The 19,911-nt window shown below is 32.7% G+C and overlaps 1 protein-coding gene across 1 annotated transcript; it reads left to right on the top strand.

Moving 5' to 3' along the window:
• Positions 1-18,527: 18,527 nt before the first annotated feature.
• Positions 18,528-19,618, top strand: LOC101266412 (uncharacterized). Its single transcript, XM_004237570.2, has 2 exons — positions 18,528-19,224; positions 19,326-19,618. The coding sequence occupies exons 1-2, from the start codon at positions 18,528-18,530 to the stop codon at positions 19,616-19,618; spliced, it is 990 nt and encodes a 329-aa protein (XP_004237618.2).
• Positions 19,619-19,911: the final 293 nt, after the last annotated feature.

The following is a 19,911-nucleotide window of genomic DNA, read 5'->3' as shown; positions in this document are numbered from 1 at the left end:
CGCTTGAATCTCCCCTCTCCCCCACCCCCACCCCTCCCCCTTTCTCTTCTTTTCTCTTCTTGAACTCTCTTCTTAAACCTAAGCGTAAATTAGGATTGTAAAACCGACCCAAATCAGATTTGACCCCATAATATTAGTAAAATCCATTTTAGTCTCATTGAGTACGAAAAAATACCAAAGTACCCCTCATATTTTTGGGTAAATTTACTTTACTGGACAAACAGACTTCTAATGAGCATAACTCCCTCATCCAAACTCAAAATTTAGCAAACTCGTTGGTGTTAGAAAGAGGATTTCAATATCTTTAATTTGATAACTTATGGGTCACCTAACTTATCCTAAAGTTATGGTCATTTGGAGTTGACCCAAAACTCACAACTTAAGAAAAACTTGCAAAAAAAATCCTGAAATTTTGCTATTTCCAATTTAGCGCTTTATAGTTTTAGCTATTTCTAAGACGGGATGTTACAAGAAGACTTGAGGGATTTGGGGAAATTGAGTGAATAAGAGGATATATGTTAAGTTCTAAGAGTAAAAATGGTTATAGGTGTAGGTACAGGGCCAAAACGACATAGTGTAGGGGTTAATTGTGTTGAAAAAGATCAAAATACCCTTAATTAAAATCTGCTAGATAGGTCTATGGTTTGATCTATGGGCTATCTTGGTCAACTGTAGTACCTGTTACTATGGCTCACTATTTTTGATCGATTCTATGAAACCTTCCTACGACCCATCCCACTTTGTACGACTCATAGACCCCTATCCTTAGAACCCATGTTCAGGCCCAAAATTTCTCTTAGTCTAAATAACTTCTATGGGTCCTACCTACGACCCATAGACTATATCACGACTCTTCAAATCCTTTCTAAGACATGGGTCTCAAATCAATTCTCTAATTCACCTTATGGGCACTTCCTACGACTCATAGACCACCCTATGATTCGTTCAATTCTTTCGTAGGTCAACTTATTGAGGCTTAAAATTTTTCCAAATCTCAAATCCAGTCGTATGACTTCCTTCCTACGGTCCATTGGACTTCCTACAATCTGTAGGTTGGATTCATTGATCACCACATCAGTGAAAAAAATAGAACTTTTTCTTTCTAATCTCTACTTCTAATATCTGAGGTGTTACAGGAAGTTAAACTGAGACAAATCTAAAAGAAACCTTTCCTCTAATCTAAAGATATTGACTAAGCAATCTAAGAAAGAAGCCTATTCAGATTCCTTTGTATGATCAAAATAAATTAGCTAACAAAGAGATTACATTTTTTATATCTATATGAATAACTTGCCATTTGTCAAGTTGAAGGAGGACCTTACCCTCTCTTGGAAAATTATTATGAGAGTGATACAAGATCATAATCAGGCAAATTCACTTTTTTTAAAAAAAATATTTTTCACTGGTGGTTGGATATCAGTATTGACATTTGACATTTTTTTTGTTACTTCCTAACATAGGATCATTCATAAAAAAATATATTGTATTTATAAGGTCAGGTTTATGTTAAAAGTTTGGTACTGTGAATATACATATAAAATGTGTCCATGCTTCTGTTACCAAGAATTGTTCATCAGCCGGAGTTTCATCTGACATAATAGGAACATTCTCATTAATGAACTTCTACAAACTTAATGTGGTGAGATAGAAGAACATCTTTTGCTGCCATCTCTTAAAGTCGATTCCAGAAAACTTTGCAGGTTTCTCAGCAGACGCTAAGGCAGCATTTGAACGATTATGTGCAACCGATGTTGTTGCAGCACTTACTGTTCCATCATTTGTTTGACTTGAATTAGTCTTTTTTTTCTGTCACAAATGACAGATAAGTTAAGTATTTGAAATATTAACACTAAAGAACAAATCTTTACACAAACTGTTTCTGATTTAGCGATAAACTTTTTATGTTCTTTTAATCGTTAATCGAATGAATTTTAAAAATTCAAGCAGAGTAGAAAACCATAAAGGTTTTAATCTCCAGAAACCTCAAATACAGAAAGTGTTAAATTTATTAAGATTGTTATTCTTACAATAACCTGTATTTATAAGGTTAATAAACAGAAACAGAAATAAGATGAGCAGAAAAATATAAAATAAAAGAATTAATCCGAGTCCACAGAAACTACTGTGTGTCCTTAAGAAATTTAATCCCCTCATTGTACCCAAGGTTATGGATTAATTTCTCCCAAGATAAAATGGATTAAACCTGTTAAAGAAATAGCGGTACCTCAAACTTCTTTAAATTCAACGAACTTAATAACAGCAACAAGTCACACAGACTCAGTCGATCGACACTTTAATTTTATTTGAGAGAAAAATAAATGCAGAAAAAGAAATTTTTTTTCAGTGGTTTAAAAAAATCAAAAATTGACTTCCTTTTATAGCCATTTTCAACAAGGAACATGTCTGTTCAGACTCATTTTATCCAGAAAGTTGTGTCTTTTGGAAAAAAATAACTGTTACCTCCAAATTTATAAGAGATAACTTTTACCTGCAAATTTATAAGAGATAATTTTAACAGGATTTATTTGATTTAACAAAAACTGATTAAATAAATTTTGTCCAAAAAATTTATCAGTCAATCACGTCATTTGCCTAATCCGAATCCGATTCCGGAGTCGCCGAAGCAGAAGCCGAGGCCGAGCGACGACGGCGGCGGCGCGAGGGGGCATATTCTTCTTAGCTTTTTAAGAAGTAATGGAAGTGTTTCCTTCTATAAAGGCAACAATTTCCCTTTCTTTTGTTGATATGGGAGAAATGACTTTTCATTTTCACTTTGCAAATGACTTTTCATTTTCCCTCCAAAGCAGTTCCCTCACTTTTCATATTCTCTCTTTTCTTTTCCCATTCATACTTGCTAAATCCCAACATGTAAGCTTCCATAGTTTTGGGTTAGCTCACCCACACGTCAATCATGTTATTTTCAGCGAAGTTTCTTTCTTAAAATAGAAAATTTAGAGTTCTTGATAGGTGCTCTTAAAGTTCATTCTAAATCTAGTTGTGTTGGGGTTTTGATTATTTCTTGAGATGAAATTGTGTTATTTGAGTATTGTTTTTATTAGATTATAGTGTAATTAAATTTAAATAGAAACCTTCGATTCTAGATGAGTTCGGGTGAGAGAACGAGCAAGAATTCATCTCAATCCCATCAATCAAGATCACAAAAGGAATTTCAAGAAAACATATCAAGAATTCAAATCCTTCAACATTAAGAACAAATTTGCATTGTAATAACATGTTTGGGGTGTGCGTGATCGAACCCAACACTATGAGAACTCACATACCTCTTAGGGATCAAACCCTTAGCGAAACTCCACAACAAACTTCAAGTTTCTGACTAACGCTTGAATCTCCCCACCCACCCCCTCCCCCTTTCTCTTCTTTCCTCTTCTTGAACTCTCTTCTTAAACCTAAGCGTAAATTAGGATTGTAAAACTGACCTTAGTCAGATTTGACCCCAAAATAATACTAAAAATCATTTTAATCCAATTGGGTACGAAAAAGACCAAAGTACCCCTCATATTTTTGGGTAATTTTCCTTTGCTGGACAAACCGACTTCTAATGAGCATAACTCCCTCATCCAAACTCAAAATTTAGCAAACTTGTTGGCGTTGTAAAGAGGATTCCAAGATCTTTCATTTGATTCTTATGGGCCACCTAACATATCCTAAAGTTATGGTCGTTTGATGTTGACCCAAAACTCACAATTAAGCAAAACTTGCAAAAAAATTCTCAAATTTTGATATTTCCAGTTTACCGCTTTCTAGTTTTAGCTCTTTCTAAGACGGGATGTTACAAAACTTAAACTTTTTCTTTTCAATTTCAACTTCTATTATCAGATTCCTTTGTATGATAAAAAATAAATTAGCTAACAAAGAGATTGCATTTTTCATATCTGTATTAATAACTTGCCATTTGTCAAGTTGAAGGAGGACCTTACCCTCTCTTGGAAAACTATTATGAGAGTGATAAAAGATCATAATCAGGCAAATTCACTTTTTTTTAAAAAAAATATTTTTCGCTGGTGGTTGGATATCAGTATTGACATCATACTTTTTTTCTCTTACTTCCTAACATAGGATTATTTATAAAAAAAATATATATTTTATTTTATACGGTCAGGTTTATTTTAAAAGTTTGGTATTGTGAAAATTGTATATTCTTTTTTTCATAATTTTTTGGTTACTTTACGATTTATACATTGTTGGGGTAAACATTTGACTCCCTTCCATTACCCTTTCCCTCAATTCCGTCAGGTACACAGACAAGAGATATGTGTGTTATTAAATTGTTAAATGTCAAAATTATATGGAAAAAATTGTCTCCAAATTTAGTAAGAATAATTAATTCTTCTCAATTTTCGGTATCCATATATTTATATCATTAATTTTATTTTATATATTATATTAAAATATTAAAATTATGGAACATGAACTTAACCATGTTTAATTTTTTTAGCGTGTTTAATTTGTTTAGCGTAACAGTAGTCTTACAAAATATTTTACGTTTAAGTTGATATCTTTTTTTTTAAAAAAAAAGAATGATATTTTGGATACTTTCACATTTGTAATTCTAATGCATTTTTTACTTCCCATTTTTATTATATGATTTCTATCATTGATGATAATTCTTCCTTTTATAATTAAAATTGTTAGAAGTCTACCCTCCTGAATTCTTCAAAGGAACACGTACTAACAATATGTTTCTTTTTTATGTGAACCTTAACAATAAATAATTCGAGTAACACTTTGAATTATTTATAAACTTCAAACAATACAACGATTACAAAACTATGTAATCTACGGAATTATAAACTCTAATTCCTTCTACCCCAAGAAACAAAACTACTCCCTAGATTTGTATCTTCTAACGCTCTTCAAGTTTTTCAACTTGTAAAGCAACTCCTACTCACAACAGCAAGATTGTAAACAAGATTCTTGAATACAACTTTTACGATTAGATACTCGATCTCGCAGCACTCCCAAGTAATATCAAAACTCTTTAAAAAACCTCTTTATAGTGTTTTGATTTTCTCTCTTTGTAAGTGCGCAAATTTTTCTGATGAAATTAGCTCCCTATTTATTGATCAGAAATTCAGCAAATCCTAGTTGAACTCAACTTGGACTTCTTATTTGTTTTTGCCGTACCAAATAACAAATTACGCTACTTCTTTCCTTAACCAACTAGAATGCAGTTTTCCTTCATTAAGTCAGTTTTGCTCCTCACAGTAGGTTTGGAAATGATCGAAATCCTCCTTTCAATAGTATTGAAATCTTCAATCTTCGATTGGAATCCTCTTTTTTATAGATTTTAAATCTTCGACCTTCAATTCAAGTTTGTGCCATTATGCTTCTTTGTCGGTCATTGAAATAAATACCTTCAAGTGGACATTTTCATGTGCCGAACAAAAATTTCTCAACATAATATTTTAAGAATAAATTTCTAACACGGGAAGTGATTAAATAATGTATTATACTGGATGAGGTCCTCTTCATCACTCATTTTCTTCATTTTCCTCAGTTCATACTTGGATGGAAGTCATGTGTCATAATGCATCTTTAACAATTAAATAGTACAGAAGTCTCTCATCTAGACGTGTACTTGACGAAATAGAGGAAAAGAGTAATGTAGGGGAGCCAAATCCAACATTTTGTGGAAGTGTAAAATTATTCTGACGAGTGATTGGTATATTGAACACCACAACAACCATTTTCCCCAAAATGAATATAAAATTTAGGAACTCCTTAATGTCTATCTACAATACATGCAGTGAGACTTCCGCCACATTAGAGTTGTTTTTGTAATAATCATTAACACAAGAATGTAGGTCAAAGTATTCATATATTAGCTAATGCTTTTGTGATTATAGAATCACAAATACTGATAAAATTAACGGTTGAAGTTATTTAAAAAAAAATTAAGTGAACATAGCCCAATAGCATCAGTAAAATGTATCATGTAATTCCATACTAATATATTACGTGTTTGTACCAAATAAGACCAAACTCAATTAAATTTAGTTACTCGATTTTTGAAGTTCAAACAATAACAAACCATTGTTGTTTTAAAAAAAGTCATTCGAACAATTGACTAGTCAATTGTTGTCATAGCCCTCAAATGCAGGCTCTTCCTTTTTCGGAATGAATCTACTCACAACCACCTGGTAGTAAATTGAAAATAGTTAGCAAGTAAATAATATACACTCAAACATAAGGGTAAGTATTAATAGAGTAATAAGAGAGCAGCATGCATGTGATGTCCAAGTTTGAATCTTATCTCAAACAAAAGCCTTCTACTTAAGTGAACAATAGAGGGGTGGGATCATGATCCCTTTAATTTTCAGTCATGCACTACTAGTCAGTCCAAACGCATAAAAAAGGAGTTTGAAACCAATTAGGAAAGAGATAGTTAAAACAACACCTCTAGTGGAGTAGCAGCTATAAGCCTTCCAAAAACGTAGCTGCCGAAAACAGTACGATCTGGCCTAGATAGTACCACGTGAAGACCATATATTCTACTACTTTCTGACACTATGAATGACAATGATAATGACATGATGAGAAATCGACCCTGCATATAACAAATAAACGACATGATCGATGAGCAACGCAAAATAAGTATACTAAAAGACATACATGATTGATGAGCAACGCAAAATAAGTATACTAGAAGACAATCAATGTATATTCAATTATCAGATTTATCAAATTTAAGCATTAATATTAAGGAAGAAATATATTTGTCAGCAATGTTGAAATATAAAAATTAAGGAAAATAAAGTCACAACTAAGTCAATTTGTTGCAATATGGGCTTAATATTGTATGTTAAAGGTGTTATTGTGTTTCTGTTTCAGCCCATTTCAAGTACACCTAACATACTTGTGAAAAAAAATACTTTGAACATAAAAAAGGATCAGGGGTCAAAAAAACTAAAATAAGATTCTCACGCAACGTCATTGACACCCATTTCCAACTGACTGTCAACATTGAAACAGATCTACAAGCCCATATGGGGTCGCTCAAATTCAGTAGCTTTTGTTTAAATAATGTATTAAGTTTAGAACACGGTTATTAATATTCAAAATCATTATTCTTAAATTAAATACCCATAAAGTTGAAATCTTATCTCTGCGAATGAGTTCGTTAAGCGAAATCCTAAATCTAACTGACTCTAAATAATATTTGATTGTATCGATTGATTTTATTAAACAAGCAATATATTTAGTTAATATGTAATCCTTAGAGTCTGAATCTAAATGCTAACACTGGGACTGAAATTCATCAACATCTATTAGGCTAAGTCATGATATATTATAAGAACATGTCCTTGTTACGTTGTTGAAGATTAAGGAAGCTAATGATAGAAATAAATCTAAGGAACAGGTCTAAGGAAGATGACATGTTTACTTGTGTAAAGTTAGAGTCATATTAGGACCCGACTACTAAATCCTAACTTATGTACAACTAAGCTATTGTATCGCGTATGGAGCTAAAGTCGACTAGGATAAGGTGTTGTAGTTATAGTAGTAATAGTAAGCCTATACTACTCATGTTAATTATAATTTTATATTTTAGTAGTTTTCTATGTGTAGATAGTATATGACTCTTCTCTTATATAATGAGCATGTACTCAATAGTTTTAATTATTAATACAATACTTGATTTCTCTAAACCTAACGTGATATTTTTACATGGTATAAGAGCTTAAAAGATTTTATGCTCTTTAATGTATGACATACAAAATTCAAAATAACCACCCGATCGAATTATAATGGCCTCTTCTAGAACACTCCATCAATCTCCTCATTACACCATTTTATGGCATCATGTTCCATTAAATTAAAACCAACAAATTATCATATTTGGAGAACACAAATACCTAATTTGATTGAGGCAATAAGATTTTCCTACCTCGTCAGGTTGAATGAACCAACTAAAAGTGTGCATTCCATTGGTCAGAGTGTTGAGAAAGTTGTAGAAGTTGAGAAGGATACATAAGACAACAATAATATTAATGACTAGAGGATAAAGACACATTCCTAAAGAGTTGAATCCTTGGCACCTAGACACAAGAGATCATGTACTTGATTGTGGGATGCTCAACTTCCAATGAATTTAGGAATGCTTGAAAGAAATTTATCTTCAAGCAATGAAGTATAAGAAGTTTTGGCTTAAATAACAATTGCGAAGTGTGTTATGGTAGCTAGTGGAGATGATGAAACTAGACTTTGGCATTTGCGTTATGGTCATTTAAATGTTAATGGGTTGAAGTTATTGAGCCAAAAGGAAATGGTTTTTGGGTTGCCAAAAATTGAGAATCTTGATTTTTGTGAAAGCTGTGTTTATGGAAAACAAAGTAAAAAGGTTTTTCCTGTAGGCAAGTCTTGGAGAGTTTCTGTTTGTTTTGAGTTAGTACATGCTGATTTGTGCGGTCGTATGAGTTTTGAGTCCTTAGGAGGAAGTCGATACTTTCTACTTTTTACTGATGATTATACTCGTATGAGTTTGATATATTTCTTGAAATTTAAATCTGAAACGTTTGACAATTTCAAGAAATTTAAATCTTTTGTTGAGAGGCAAAGTGGATGTAGAATCAAAACACTTCGAACGGACAGAGGTGGTGAGTTTATGCCAAAAGAATTTTGTTCCTTTTGTGAGGACAATGGAATACACTGAGAGCTCACAACACTATATATACCAAAGCAGAACAGTGTAGCTGAACGAAAGAACCGCACAGTTGTCGAGATGGGCAGAAGCATGATGGAAGGTAGAGGTGTACTAAAGTGTTTTTGGGCTGAAGCTGTTGCCATTGCTGTCTATTTGCTGAATATTTCACCCACCAAGGCAGTGTTTAATCGAAAACCATATGAAGCTTGGAGAGGTAACAAGACAAAGGTAAGTCACTTACGTGTCTTTGGATGTATAGATTATGCTTTGGTGAATTCGCAGTCTCGATGTAAGCTTGATGAAAAATTTGAAAAATGTATCTTTGTTTGATATAGCTCACAATCCAAAGCCTATAAGTTATACAATCCAGTGAGTGGCATAATTTATGGTCAATAGAAATGTTGTGCTTAAGGTAGATGCAAGCTGGAACTTTAATTTAGGAAATGAAATTTCAAATACTCAATTGTTGTCTTGTGACGTTATTGTTGATCAAGAGTATGGAGCATATCAGTTTTTGGCAGATCCATCAACTACCTCATCAATTGCACCAGCAACATCTCCAACATTGGAAGAACCTTCAGCTGAGACAACTCCATTAAGAAGATCAACAATGGATAGGAAACAAAATTCCAGATATGCTGACAATATATCTTGTATTTTTGCTTTACTTGTTTCACATCCTATTTTCTTTGAAGATGCTGAAACAGAGGATAAATGGTGCAAAGCTATGGAAGAGGAGTTGTTGGCTATTCAAAAGAATCAAACATGGGACTTGATATTTGCCAGAAGGAAAGAAAGCTATTGGGCTCAAATGGGTGTTTAGAACCAAGTATCATGCTAATGGCAGCATCCAAAAACACAAGGCAAGGCTCGTCATAAAGGGTTATTCCCAACAACCAGGTATTGAATTCGATAATACTTTTTCTCCTGTTACCCATTTTGAAACTATGAGAACATTCTTAGCCTTGGCTGCTAATTTAAATTGTCCAGTGTATCAATTTGATGTTAAATCTGCCTTTTTAAATGGTGATTTTGAAGAGGAAGTTTATGTCTCAAAGCCTGAAGGTTTTGTAGCATGGAATTTGGTATTCTAAGGTAACAAATTTCACACTAACTGGCTTTACTGATAGTGACTACGCAGGCAACATTAATGACATAAAGAGCACATCTGGTTTCTTGTTTAATCTTGGATCTGGAGCAATTTCATGGAGTTCAAAGAAGCAGGAAATAGTGGCCTTATCAACTTCAGAGGCTGAATATATTGAAGCAACCTCTGCAGCTTGTCAAGCAGTTTGGTTAAGGAGACTTGTTGTAGACCTTAATAAAAAACAAGCTGGTGCGATAAGATTTTTGTGACGATATATCTATTATTGCGATGACGAAGAAGCCAACATTTCACAGTAGAACAAAGCACATTGATATTCGTTATCACTATATTCGAGGACTTGTTTCTACTGGAGAAATTACTTTGAAGTCTTGTGATACAAATGAGCAAATAGCAGACATCTTCACGAAGTCACTTCCGCAAGCAAAGCACGAGTTCTTCAGAGGTCAACTTGAAGTTTGCAGGTTTGAATCAAGGGGGAGTGTTGAGGAGTGATTCAAGGATACTTGACCAAGTCTTTAGGAGTTTGTTAGTTAGTTCCCTTTATTTTTGCAAGGTTAGATATAGTGGCAGATTAGTAGCTAACTAGTAATTAGTGAGTACCTAAATTTCAGTATTTCCGTTTCATTGTAAGCCTATTTAATAGGCAGATCTCGTTAATTTCATAATAAAACCAGAAATAAAGAAGTTGGCAGTAGCTTCTCTTTTCTTGTGCTCTATTCTCTGTTCACTTTCTCCCTTATATTTCCTTTTTCTTTCCAACAGTTCCTAAGATTAATAAAAATCTACTCTCAGTTAGTAAACTTGCAAAGGGTAACTGTTGCATTCTTGAGTTTAATGAAACTAACTTTGTTATAAAGGACAAGAAGACAAAGGACATGGATGGCTAAAGATATAAAAGGAATGAACTCTATTTTTGGAAGATAGAAATCTTTATCCTTTATTAATTGATGCACACAATTGGAACACATCAGACAACATGTTGGCATACTAGATTAGAAAACCCTAGTTTGAAGTCTTTAAATATTTTGAGTAGTAATATTTGCACCAATGTTAGTAGTAGGAATAGAATGCATTTTGTTTGTTCTAGTAACCGATGGAAAAAAGTTGTAAGCTTCCATTTGATTTGAGGAATAAAATTGAGAAGAAATCTTTATTGAAAATTAATTGTGACTTGTGGAGACCAGCTCCTGTTGAATCTTCTAAACATATGTAATATTATGTCGTGTTTGTAGATGGTCACACAAGATACTGACAAAAAAGTCTTAATTTTTTAAAGTCTTTGTAAAATTCTAGAAAAATGGAGGAAAAGCAATTTTCCAAAGAAATTAAGAAATTTCAGTGTGATGGAGTTGGTGAATTTATTGAAATAGACTTCATAAAAATTTTGAAAGCTTGTGGCATCGTGAGAATATTTCATGCTAACCTCCATTTATATCTGCATGTTAAGTGTTTCCTTACTGTAGTGTTCCTCATTAATATATTGTCCTCCTCAGTCTTAAAGATGGTGAGTCTACTTGTAAGTTATATGAAAGGCAACCTGATTACAATAGCTTAAAAGTTTTTTATTGTAGACGTTTTCCATATATCAAGGGTAGTAACAAGTTCAGTTTAAAGAGTTTCCTTTATGTGCTCATAGGTTATATCAGCTTACACAATGGATGTACATATTATCATCCTTCTACATGGAGGATGTACTTATCAGACATGTTTTGTTTGATTAAAACACATTACCCTATTTGTCTCCAAGTCTATATCAAACTAACATTGATGTCTCACTTTATCTTACTGCTTTTGTGAAATCTCCCTGAACTATAGGCACATGTTGATCATAATTCAATGAAAGTACAAGTTGATAGTACAAAAGTTACTCGTAAAAATTCTATTACAACAACCCATATACCCTTGGAGATGATAGTGCTATGACCCGTCAGGTGCATGTTCAGATGATGATAATGAGGAACATGTTGAAAGTGATGATCCAGACAGTGATAATGAGACTCAGATTAATGAGACATCACTTGCGCGTTTAGGATCAGATAGTGGCAGTGAGGATCAGGTTGCATGTGCAAGTCCATTCTATGGCGGTTTATCAATCCACTTTCTATGTGTCTAATCCACAAGAAATACATATAGAAATTGACTTATCCAAACGGAATATGACATAAAATCATCAACCTAAAGATACTACACTTAATTAACTACTTTAGTTGATGCACCTCTTGCACCACAAGGGTATCATATGATCACTGTTGGGTTTTAAAAGGTGTGAATAGAAAAATGAATAGTTGCGACTTTTATGAAAAGTTGCGAGTTTTATGAAAAGTTGAGAGTTTTATAAAAAGTTGTGACTTTTATGAATGTGGTGACCTTTCCGAGAAGGATTGTGACTTTTCCAAAGGTTTCTGACCTTTCCGAGAAGGATTTCCTCTTATTTTAAGAACATAATTTTTCTGGACTTCTTCTACTACTAATAAATCTAGTATTCAAAGTGTATTTTACTGTCATTGAGTGGTTTGTGACACCGTGGTTGTAGGTACCGATACACCGGTGAGTAAGATCGTTCTATCTTGGGAGGATATATTATGTTAACCTCAGGTCTTAAGGGGAATAATTTCCTTAAGGGGACATTGTGCATTCATTGGGCTCAATTTTCTTTATTTGAGAAAAATATTTTTATATTGTTTCTAATCAGAAATTTATTTCCTCTGCTAGTCTTGATTTTCTAGTTTTGAAAATACTCTTTAAACTTTGTTGTTTCTTACCAAGTTCTTCAAAGTTTTGTTGTAAGTATCTTAGGAATACAAGATGAACAACAATCACTAGACACAAGACAAAGGAACACCACATATACGTGGTGCTTCCAACAGCAAAGAGATTTTGAGGGAACCAAATACTACTAAGGAACAACTAAGGTCACCTCATTGACTTGCACCTATGCACAAGGAAATCAATGTTTCACATACTAATAAGACATGGATATTGGTGTCCAGATCTCCTGGTATAAACTTGGTTGATTCAAAATGCACGTTCAAGATAATATTGAAAGCTAGTAGATAGTTGATAGTTACATGGCCATACTTGTGGCCAAGGGATTCTCGCAGCTTGAAGGGATATATTTTGAATAAACATTTAGCTATGTGGTTAAAGTCAAAAATATTAAGGTGGTTCTATCCAGTACAATCAACTCAAAGTGTGGATTTAGGCAACTATATATATATATATATATATATATATATATATATATATATATATATATATATATATATATATATATATATATATACATACATACATTCTTCCTAAGTTTCCTACAAGAGGAGGTGTACATGAGTCAACCTCCTGGATTTATTGATCCTAAGTATCTTCATCATGTGTGTCTACCTAAAAATGCATTGTATGGTCTTAAACAAGCACGATGAACATGATTTGATAGGTTTAGCATACATTTCGATAATGATCTGGTCGGTCAATTTTAAAAAGTTTCTCAGTCAACCATTTTGACCCATTATCGACCTTGAGTTACTATTGATTGAGTTTGAAGGGATGGTTTTGAACTTGAGTTAAAAATTTAGAATTTAGTAAGTTTGCGAGTTTTGAAGTCTAAGCAGTTAAGAAAGTGATTTTTAGAGTCTTTTGGAGTTTTGAGTTTCAGAATAAAATCTCGTCGATTCTATCAGTCTCGAACAGGTCCAAGCAAGTTAACATGTTTACTAATGTAGAGTTCAAGAGTTATATTTGGACTAGACTGCTAAATCCTAACTTATGTACGACTAATAGGATAAGGTATTCTGTTAATAGTAAACCTATACTACTCATGTAAATTATAATTTTATATTGTAGTAGAATTCTAAATGTAGCTGGTACGAGAATTTTTTCCTTTATAAGCAGCATGCGCTCAATAACTTTATTTGTTAATAAAATCATTGATTTCTGTAAACCTAACGTGAGCTTTTGTACTTGTTGGCATACATAATTGTTGATAGTTTGTAGAAAAAGCAAATAATTGATAGTTCAACCAAGAAACTCATAATAGTAAAAGCAACAATACTCTAAGTGTGTTTTTGATGAGTTCTCTATAAATCTAACTTTTATTTGAAAATGAGATGTTAAAAAAGTTAAATTTATAGTTCACATAACCAATAAATCTAGTATGAAGACAACAATATATACACAGTCAAATTTTCCAAACATAGGTAAGTGTGTTTAAGCTAAAATGTATACACACCTCATGTGTCACAATGTTACGATCCATTTCAGACTCTTCTTGTAATGTGACACTACACACCTCTCCAGTAAGTTGAATAGAAATTTTCATTTCTTCTTGTTGTGAGAAATCCATTATCTTATATACAGTGTCCTCCGTAAAGTCAAACAAAATATTTACATGACAAGAACTTTGCTCAAGCTATTTTTTAAAAAGAAATTTTACTATGGGTATGATATAAATATTATGTTTTAGTAACATTAAACTTTTATATTTTAAGAAATGGAGCTATGAGCCCCATAATAGTTCTCTAATTATTTGTTGCTTAAATTTTTAATCACGAATCTACACAATTAATTAACATCTTCCTTAACTTCAAATCCTCGAAGTAATTCGTTAAAATGTTGGAGATGAAAAAACAGTAAAAGTTTCAAGGCAACGGTAAACCAAGAATTGAATGCACTAGCAGAAAACATAGGATAGAAGGGTCAGGATCTTCCCTATTCAAATAAAAGGGAAAAAATAGTGATAATTGGACGAAACACACAAATAAAACTTTGACGTGTCACATGAATTGAAAGCAATACCTTGTTTATCTCAAGAAACACAAAAAAGTTACTTATAAAAAACATAAGACTTGAATATTTTTTTCATCAATTTATTATTGATGTATCAACCCATATACATAACAAGGAAGCCAACAAAAAAATGAATGTAGAAATAAATTAATTTCTTCTATTCTCTCATATGAAATTCAAAACTCAAACTTGTCGCAGAACCACAAAATACCATATAGGTAAATCTACATATTTTACCTCCCCAGCGTTCACATGGATTAACTTTGTACCAACTACACCTGACAACCATCAAGAAAACTCAATAATTACTAATTATACTAATAAAGTTTTTAAAAATTATATAAAAAAAAGTATATAAGTAAATCATTCCCAAATTATAAAAAAACAATTAAGACATAGATACCATGATTCAACGAAATTTGAGCACCGTTAACATCAACAGAAGACAATTGGGGATCCATAGAAGAGAAAAACTATTTTAGCTAATGTTCAACTAAAGAAATTTTTGAGAGGAAGAAAGTTATCATTTGTGTTTACTTCTTAATAAGTTACATTTGACCAATCAGTTCAATTAGATTTTGTAAATATAAATGCTTTAAATGTTTTCACAAATGGTCACTTATATTACTGATATTTTATTTTTGATTATACTTTTTTTTCTTCAAAAATTGTTTTACAAAATTAAGTATAATAGAACATTGATATGTTTAGATTATTGCACGAGATTATTTTAAATGAGTTTAAGTTTTATGCCTAACTATTAAACTTTTTCGCTCTCTCCGTGACATTAAAAATTAAATATACATGGTACAAAGTAATCTCTTCTAAATTTTGATTACTAGATAGAGATAAATGTCAAAAACACACATAAACTATACTTTTTTTTTGAGTTTCATACCTAAACTATCACTTTTTAATTTGAAAAACACATCTCTCTCTCTCTTATACCACTCTCATCATGGTATGTATGATAGACTCTCTCTTTTATTTTAAACAATTTCCACATCACAGTATCACACTCCAAATAGACAACATTTAATCTTGACAATATAACTTTGAAATGTATGTAAAAATACAATTAAACTGTGTATACAAGAATAAAATTACTTTTGTGGGAATTTCTATAATGAAAAATTGTCAGGTAAGAGCTATTGTGATGATATGTTATGTCTCACACTACCAAGGTCGTCATATACCTTGCCGAGGGTATATAATTTGAACTACTAAGTGGATCCACTAGTCTATGCTTAAAATCACTAAGAAATCATCTAAAAAGTCTGACCCTCTTCTATCCATGGTGGCTACATGGTTTTTGTGGGCTGTGAGTTTTTGGAATTTTTCCACATATCGCTGCTCAATACTATTCCCAAAATATGATGATAACTCTTATGGTTTAAAAACATAATTCTTTGTGATTTGAGATAATTTCTCAAACTAAATGGATATAATTGTTCAAGGATCTTGATGAGTCAAAAAAATCAGACGTGAGGCTTGGAGATAACAAGAAGATTCAGGTTGAAGGCGAAGGAAGTGTTAGCATTATGACCAGCCAAGGTAATGCTAAAATTTTAGAAGATGTGATGTTTGTTCCTAGCCTATCTCATAATTTGCTTAGCATTGGACAACTAATGATTAGCGGGTACTCAATTTCTTTTGATGATGGTTCTTGCACTATTAAAAATAAGAAATCTGGGAAAACCATTGCTAAAGTTCCAATGACTAACAACAAAATGTTTCCTTTAGAAGTTTCAATGGTTGAAAAGTGTGTTATGGTAGCTATTGAAAATTAGTTAGTTATTATATTCATTTAGTTAGTTAGTTATTATATTCATTTAGTTAGTTACATTGATTAATGTGTAGTAACTAAATTCTGTTTTATGATATATATATATATATATATATACATACACTCACCCACAAAATTGTACCCTTTGTAACAGATGTATGGAAATTCAGTTTGAATAAAAATTCTTTTCCTCTCAACTCTTCCTCCAAATCAGAACATGGTATCAGAGCTTGTTTTGATTTGGAAGAAGAGTTGAGAGGAAAATAATTTTTATTCAAACTGAATTTCCATACATCTTTTACAAAGGGTACAATTCTCTGTGTGTGTGTGTGTGTGTGTGTGTGTATATATATATATATATATATATATATATATATATCCTAAAACAGAATTTAGTTACTACACATTAATCAATGTAACTAACTATACAAACTAACTAACTAAATGAATATAATAACTAACTAATTTCCAATACTCCCCCTCAAGCTGGATATATTGAAGATATTCAATAATCCAAGCTTGGATAAAAAAAAATCATGTTGAGTTCTTCCAAGAGTTTTTGTTAAAATATCTGCATGTTGCTCTTTGGAAATTATGTAATTGGTTCGTATTAGTCCTTGTAATATCTTTTCACGAATGAAGTGGCAGTCTATTTCGATGTGCTTCGTCCTCTCATGAAACACACGATTAGCAGCAATCTGAAGAGCTGCTTTGCTATCACAATGTATTATGGTTGAGGATTCCAGTTTTACACATAACTCTTTGAACAAACTAGTTACCCAAACCACCTTTGCAGTCAAGGTTGCTAGACTCCTATATTCTGCCTCAGCAGAACTTTGAGATACTGTATTTTGTTTCTTAGATTTCCAGGAGATGAGGGAGTCACCAAAATTCAACAAATAACCTGTCACAGACCTTCTAGTACTGAGAAAAGCTGCCCAATCAGCTTCAAAAAATCCAGTTAGCTTTGTATATTTGTGTGAACTCATAAGTAACCCTAAACCTGGACTCCCTTTAATGTACTTAATCACTCTCAAAGCAGCATTCCAATGTGAATGTTTAGGTTGCTACATAAATTGACTCAAATTCTTGACTGCAAATGGAATATCTGGTCTAGTATTAGTCAAGTAAAGCAGTTTACCAATCATTCTTTGGTATGTAGTTATATCAAGAAAAAGAGGATCAACATTGCTTGTGTTATATGCAACTGAAGTGAGCTTTACATTACATTCCAAAGGAGTAAAAACAAGTTGTGCTCCTGCAGGACCAGCCTCAGAAAGTAATTCCAATGCATACTTTCTCTGATTCATTACTACACCACTTTCTGATCTGCAGAATTCAATTCCTAAGAAATATTTCAACTCTCCTAGATCATTCATCTTGAAGTGACTATGCAACACTTGTTTAGTAGCCTGAATTAACAGAGGTTCACTACCTTTGATCAGCAAATAATCAACATAAACCAAAACTATTACCATCCTTGTATCACTCATCTTAGTAAACAATGAGTAATCCAAAAGACTCTGTGTATAGCCGAATTTACATAATGCCTCAGTAAGCTTAGCATTCCATTGTCTTGAGGATTTCTTTAGACCATATAATGACTTAACTAGCTTGCACACACAATTTTGTTCTGCACCCTTGAAACCTTTAGGTGATTCCATATAGACTTCTTCATACAAATCACCTTGTAAAAAAGCACTAAACACATCCATTTGGAATATTGGCCAGATCTCTATGGATGCTAAAGCAATAATGGCTCTTAGTAACCATCTTCACAACAGGAACAAATGTCTCCTGATAATCAATCCCTTCTGTTTAATTATACCCTTTAGCAACTAATCTTGCTTTATATCTATCAACCATCCCATCTGCTTTACATTTAATTTTGAATACCCATTTACAACCAATAGCAGATTTTCTTTCAGGTAGTTTCATGATCTGCCATGTACCATTATCCTCTAGTGCTTTAATCTCTTGTTCCATTGCTTCCACCCACCTAGGATCCTTCACTGCTTCCTCATAAGTTCTAGGTTCTACTTCTTCAGAAAAATGACTAAGAAAAGATTGATATCTAGTAGACAAATGATCATATGTCACATATTTAAACATGGTATCAGAGTCGTGAGTCTACAACATCAGATTCACGTTTTTTTTATTTTCCGCCATTGTTGAGTTTCAGAGCCATGGTATCAAAAGTTATCACAAGTTCAAGTTCAAGTGTTTCAGCAGATACTCTTGAAGAAATTGAGAAGAATCACAATCATCCTCTATATTTACACCCTTCAGATACTCCAGGCAGTGTATTAACTTCAGTTCAACTCACAGGAACTGAAAACTACTCGTTATGGAGCAGGTCATTGATGATAAATTTGCGTGCAAAGAGAAAATTAGGCTTTGTACTTGGATCTTGTGGAAAGTCAGATTATAAACCTGAATTAGGGGAACAATGGGAGAAGTGTAATGTGTTTGTGTTGTCTTGGATTATGAACACAGTTTCTAAGGAGTTGTTGAGTGGGATTGTGTACGCATCTAATGCAGCCATGGTTTGGGAAGATCTGAATGAAAGATTTAACAAGGTTGATGGTTCAAGAAGTTATAAACTTCATCGAGAAATATGTACTCTTCATCAAGGTAATCTTACAGTATCAAGTTATTTCACAAAATTGAGAGTGTTATGGGACGAATTTGATGCATTGGTACCTCCTCCTACTTGTGATTGTGATATATCAAAGATGTATATAGATCATTTACAGTTTCTGCGACTGTTTGCTTTTTTGATGGGATTAGATGAAATATGCAGCCATACAAGAAGCCAAATCTTGATGATGAATCGTCTTCCAAATGTAAACAAAGCATATGCTATGATAACTTCTGATGAAAGTGAGCGTATGACTGCTGTGAATAGAGTTGGTGGAAATATTTATGAGTCGATGTCATTGTATTCTAACAAAGTGATGATTATGTAATGCAATATAATAAAGGAAAGAATGTTAGTGGTAGTTATGATCCTATGGCAATGTATGTTGGACGAGGAAGTTATGGAAATACAGGAAACAATAGCAATTTTAAACAAAAGAAGAATTGGCATTTGGTATGTGACTACTGTAAGTTGCATGGTCATACAAAGGATATATGTTTTAGATTTATTGGATATCCACCAGATTGGAAATTCAAGAAGAAATTTGTACCTACTCAAGATGTGCAAAATGCAGGGAAAGCAAATCATGCATATGTTGATAATCAGATCAGAGAGGAATTTGAGTTTGTGCAGTGATTGAATAACAATTCAGGATGTTTAGACCAAGCTGCAAAGGTGGAGCAGAATGGGCATGAGAATCAGCTAACAACACAACCTACTTTTACTCCAAATCACTATAACAAGATTCTGCAGATGATAAACAAAGAGGATTCACAAGAATATATGGCAAATACTGCAGGTACTTATAAACTTTTATCTGTATATAACACCAAAGCTAAAAGAAAAGATAATGAAGATTGGATAATTGATTCAGGAGCAACTCGTCATATGACTTCTAAAGAAACCAAGTTAGATTATTCTGTTTCTGT

This window comes from Solanum lycopersicum, chromosome 4 (assembly GCF_036512215.1).
Source record: "Solanum lycopersicum chromosome 4, SLM_r2.1".
Classification (NCBI taxonomy): domain Eukaryota; kingdom Viridiplantae; phylum Streptophyta; class Magnoliopsida; order Solanales; family Solanaceae; genus Solanum; species Solanum lycopersicum.
This window is presented reverse-complemented; position numbering and strand designations above follow the sequence as displayed.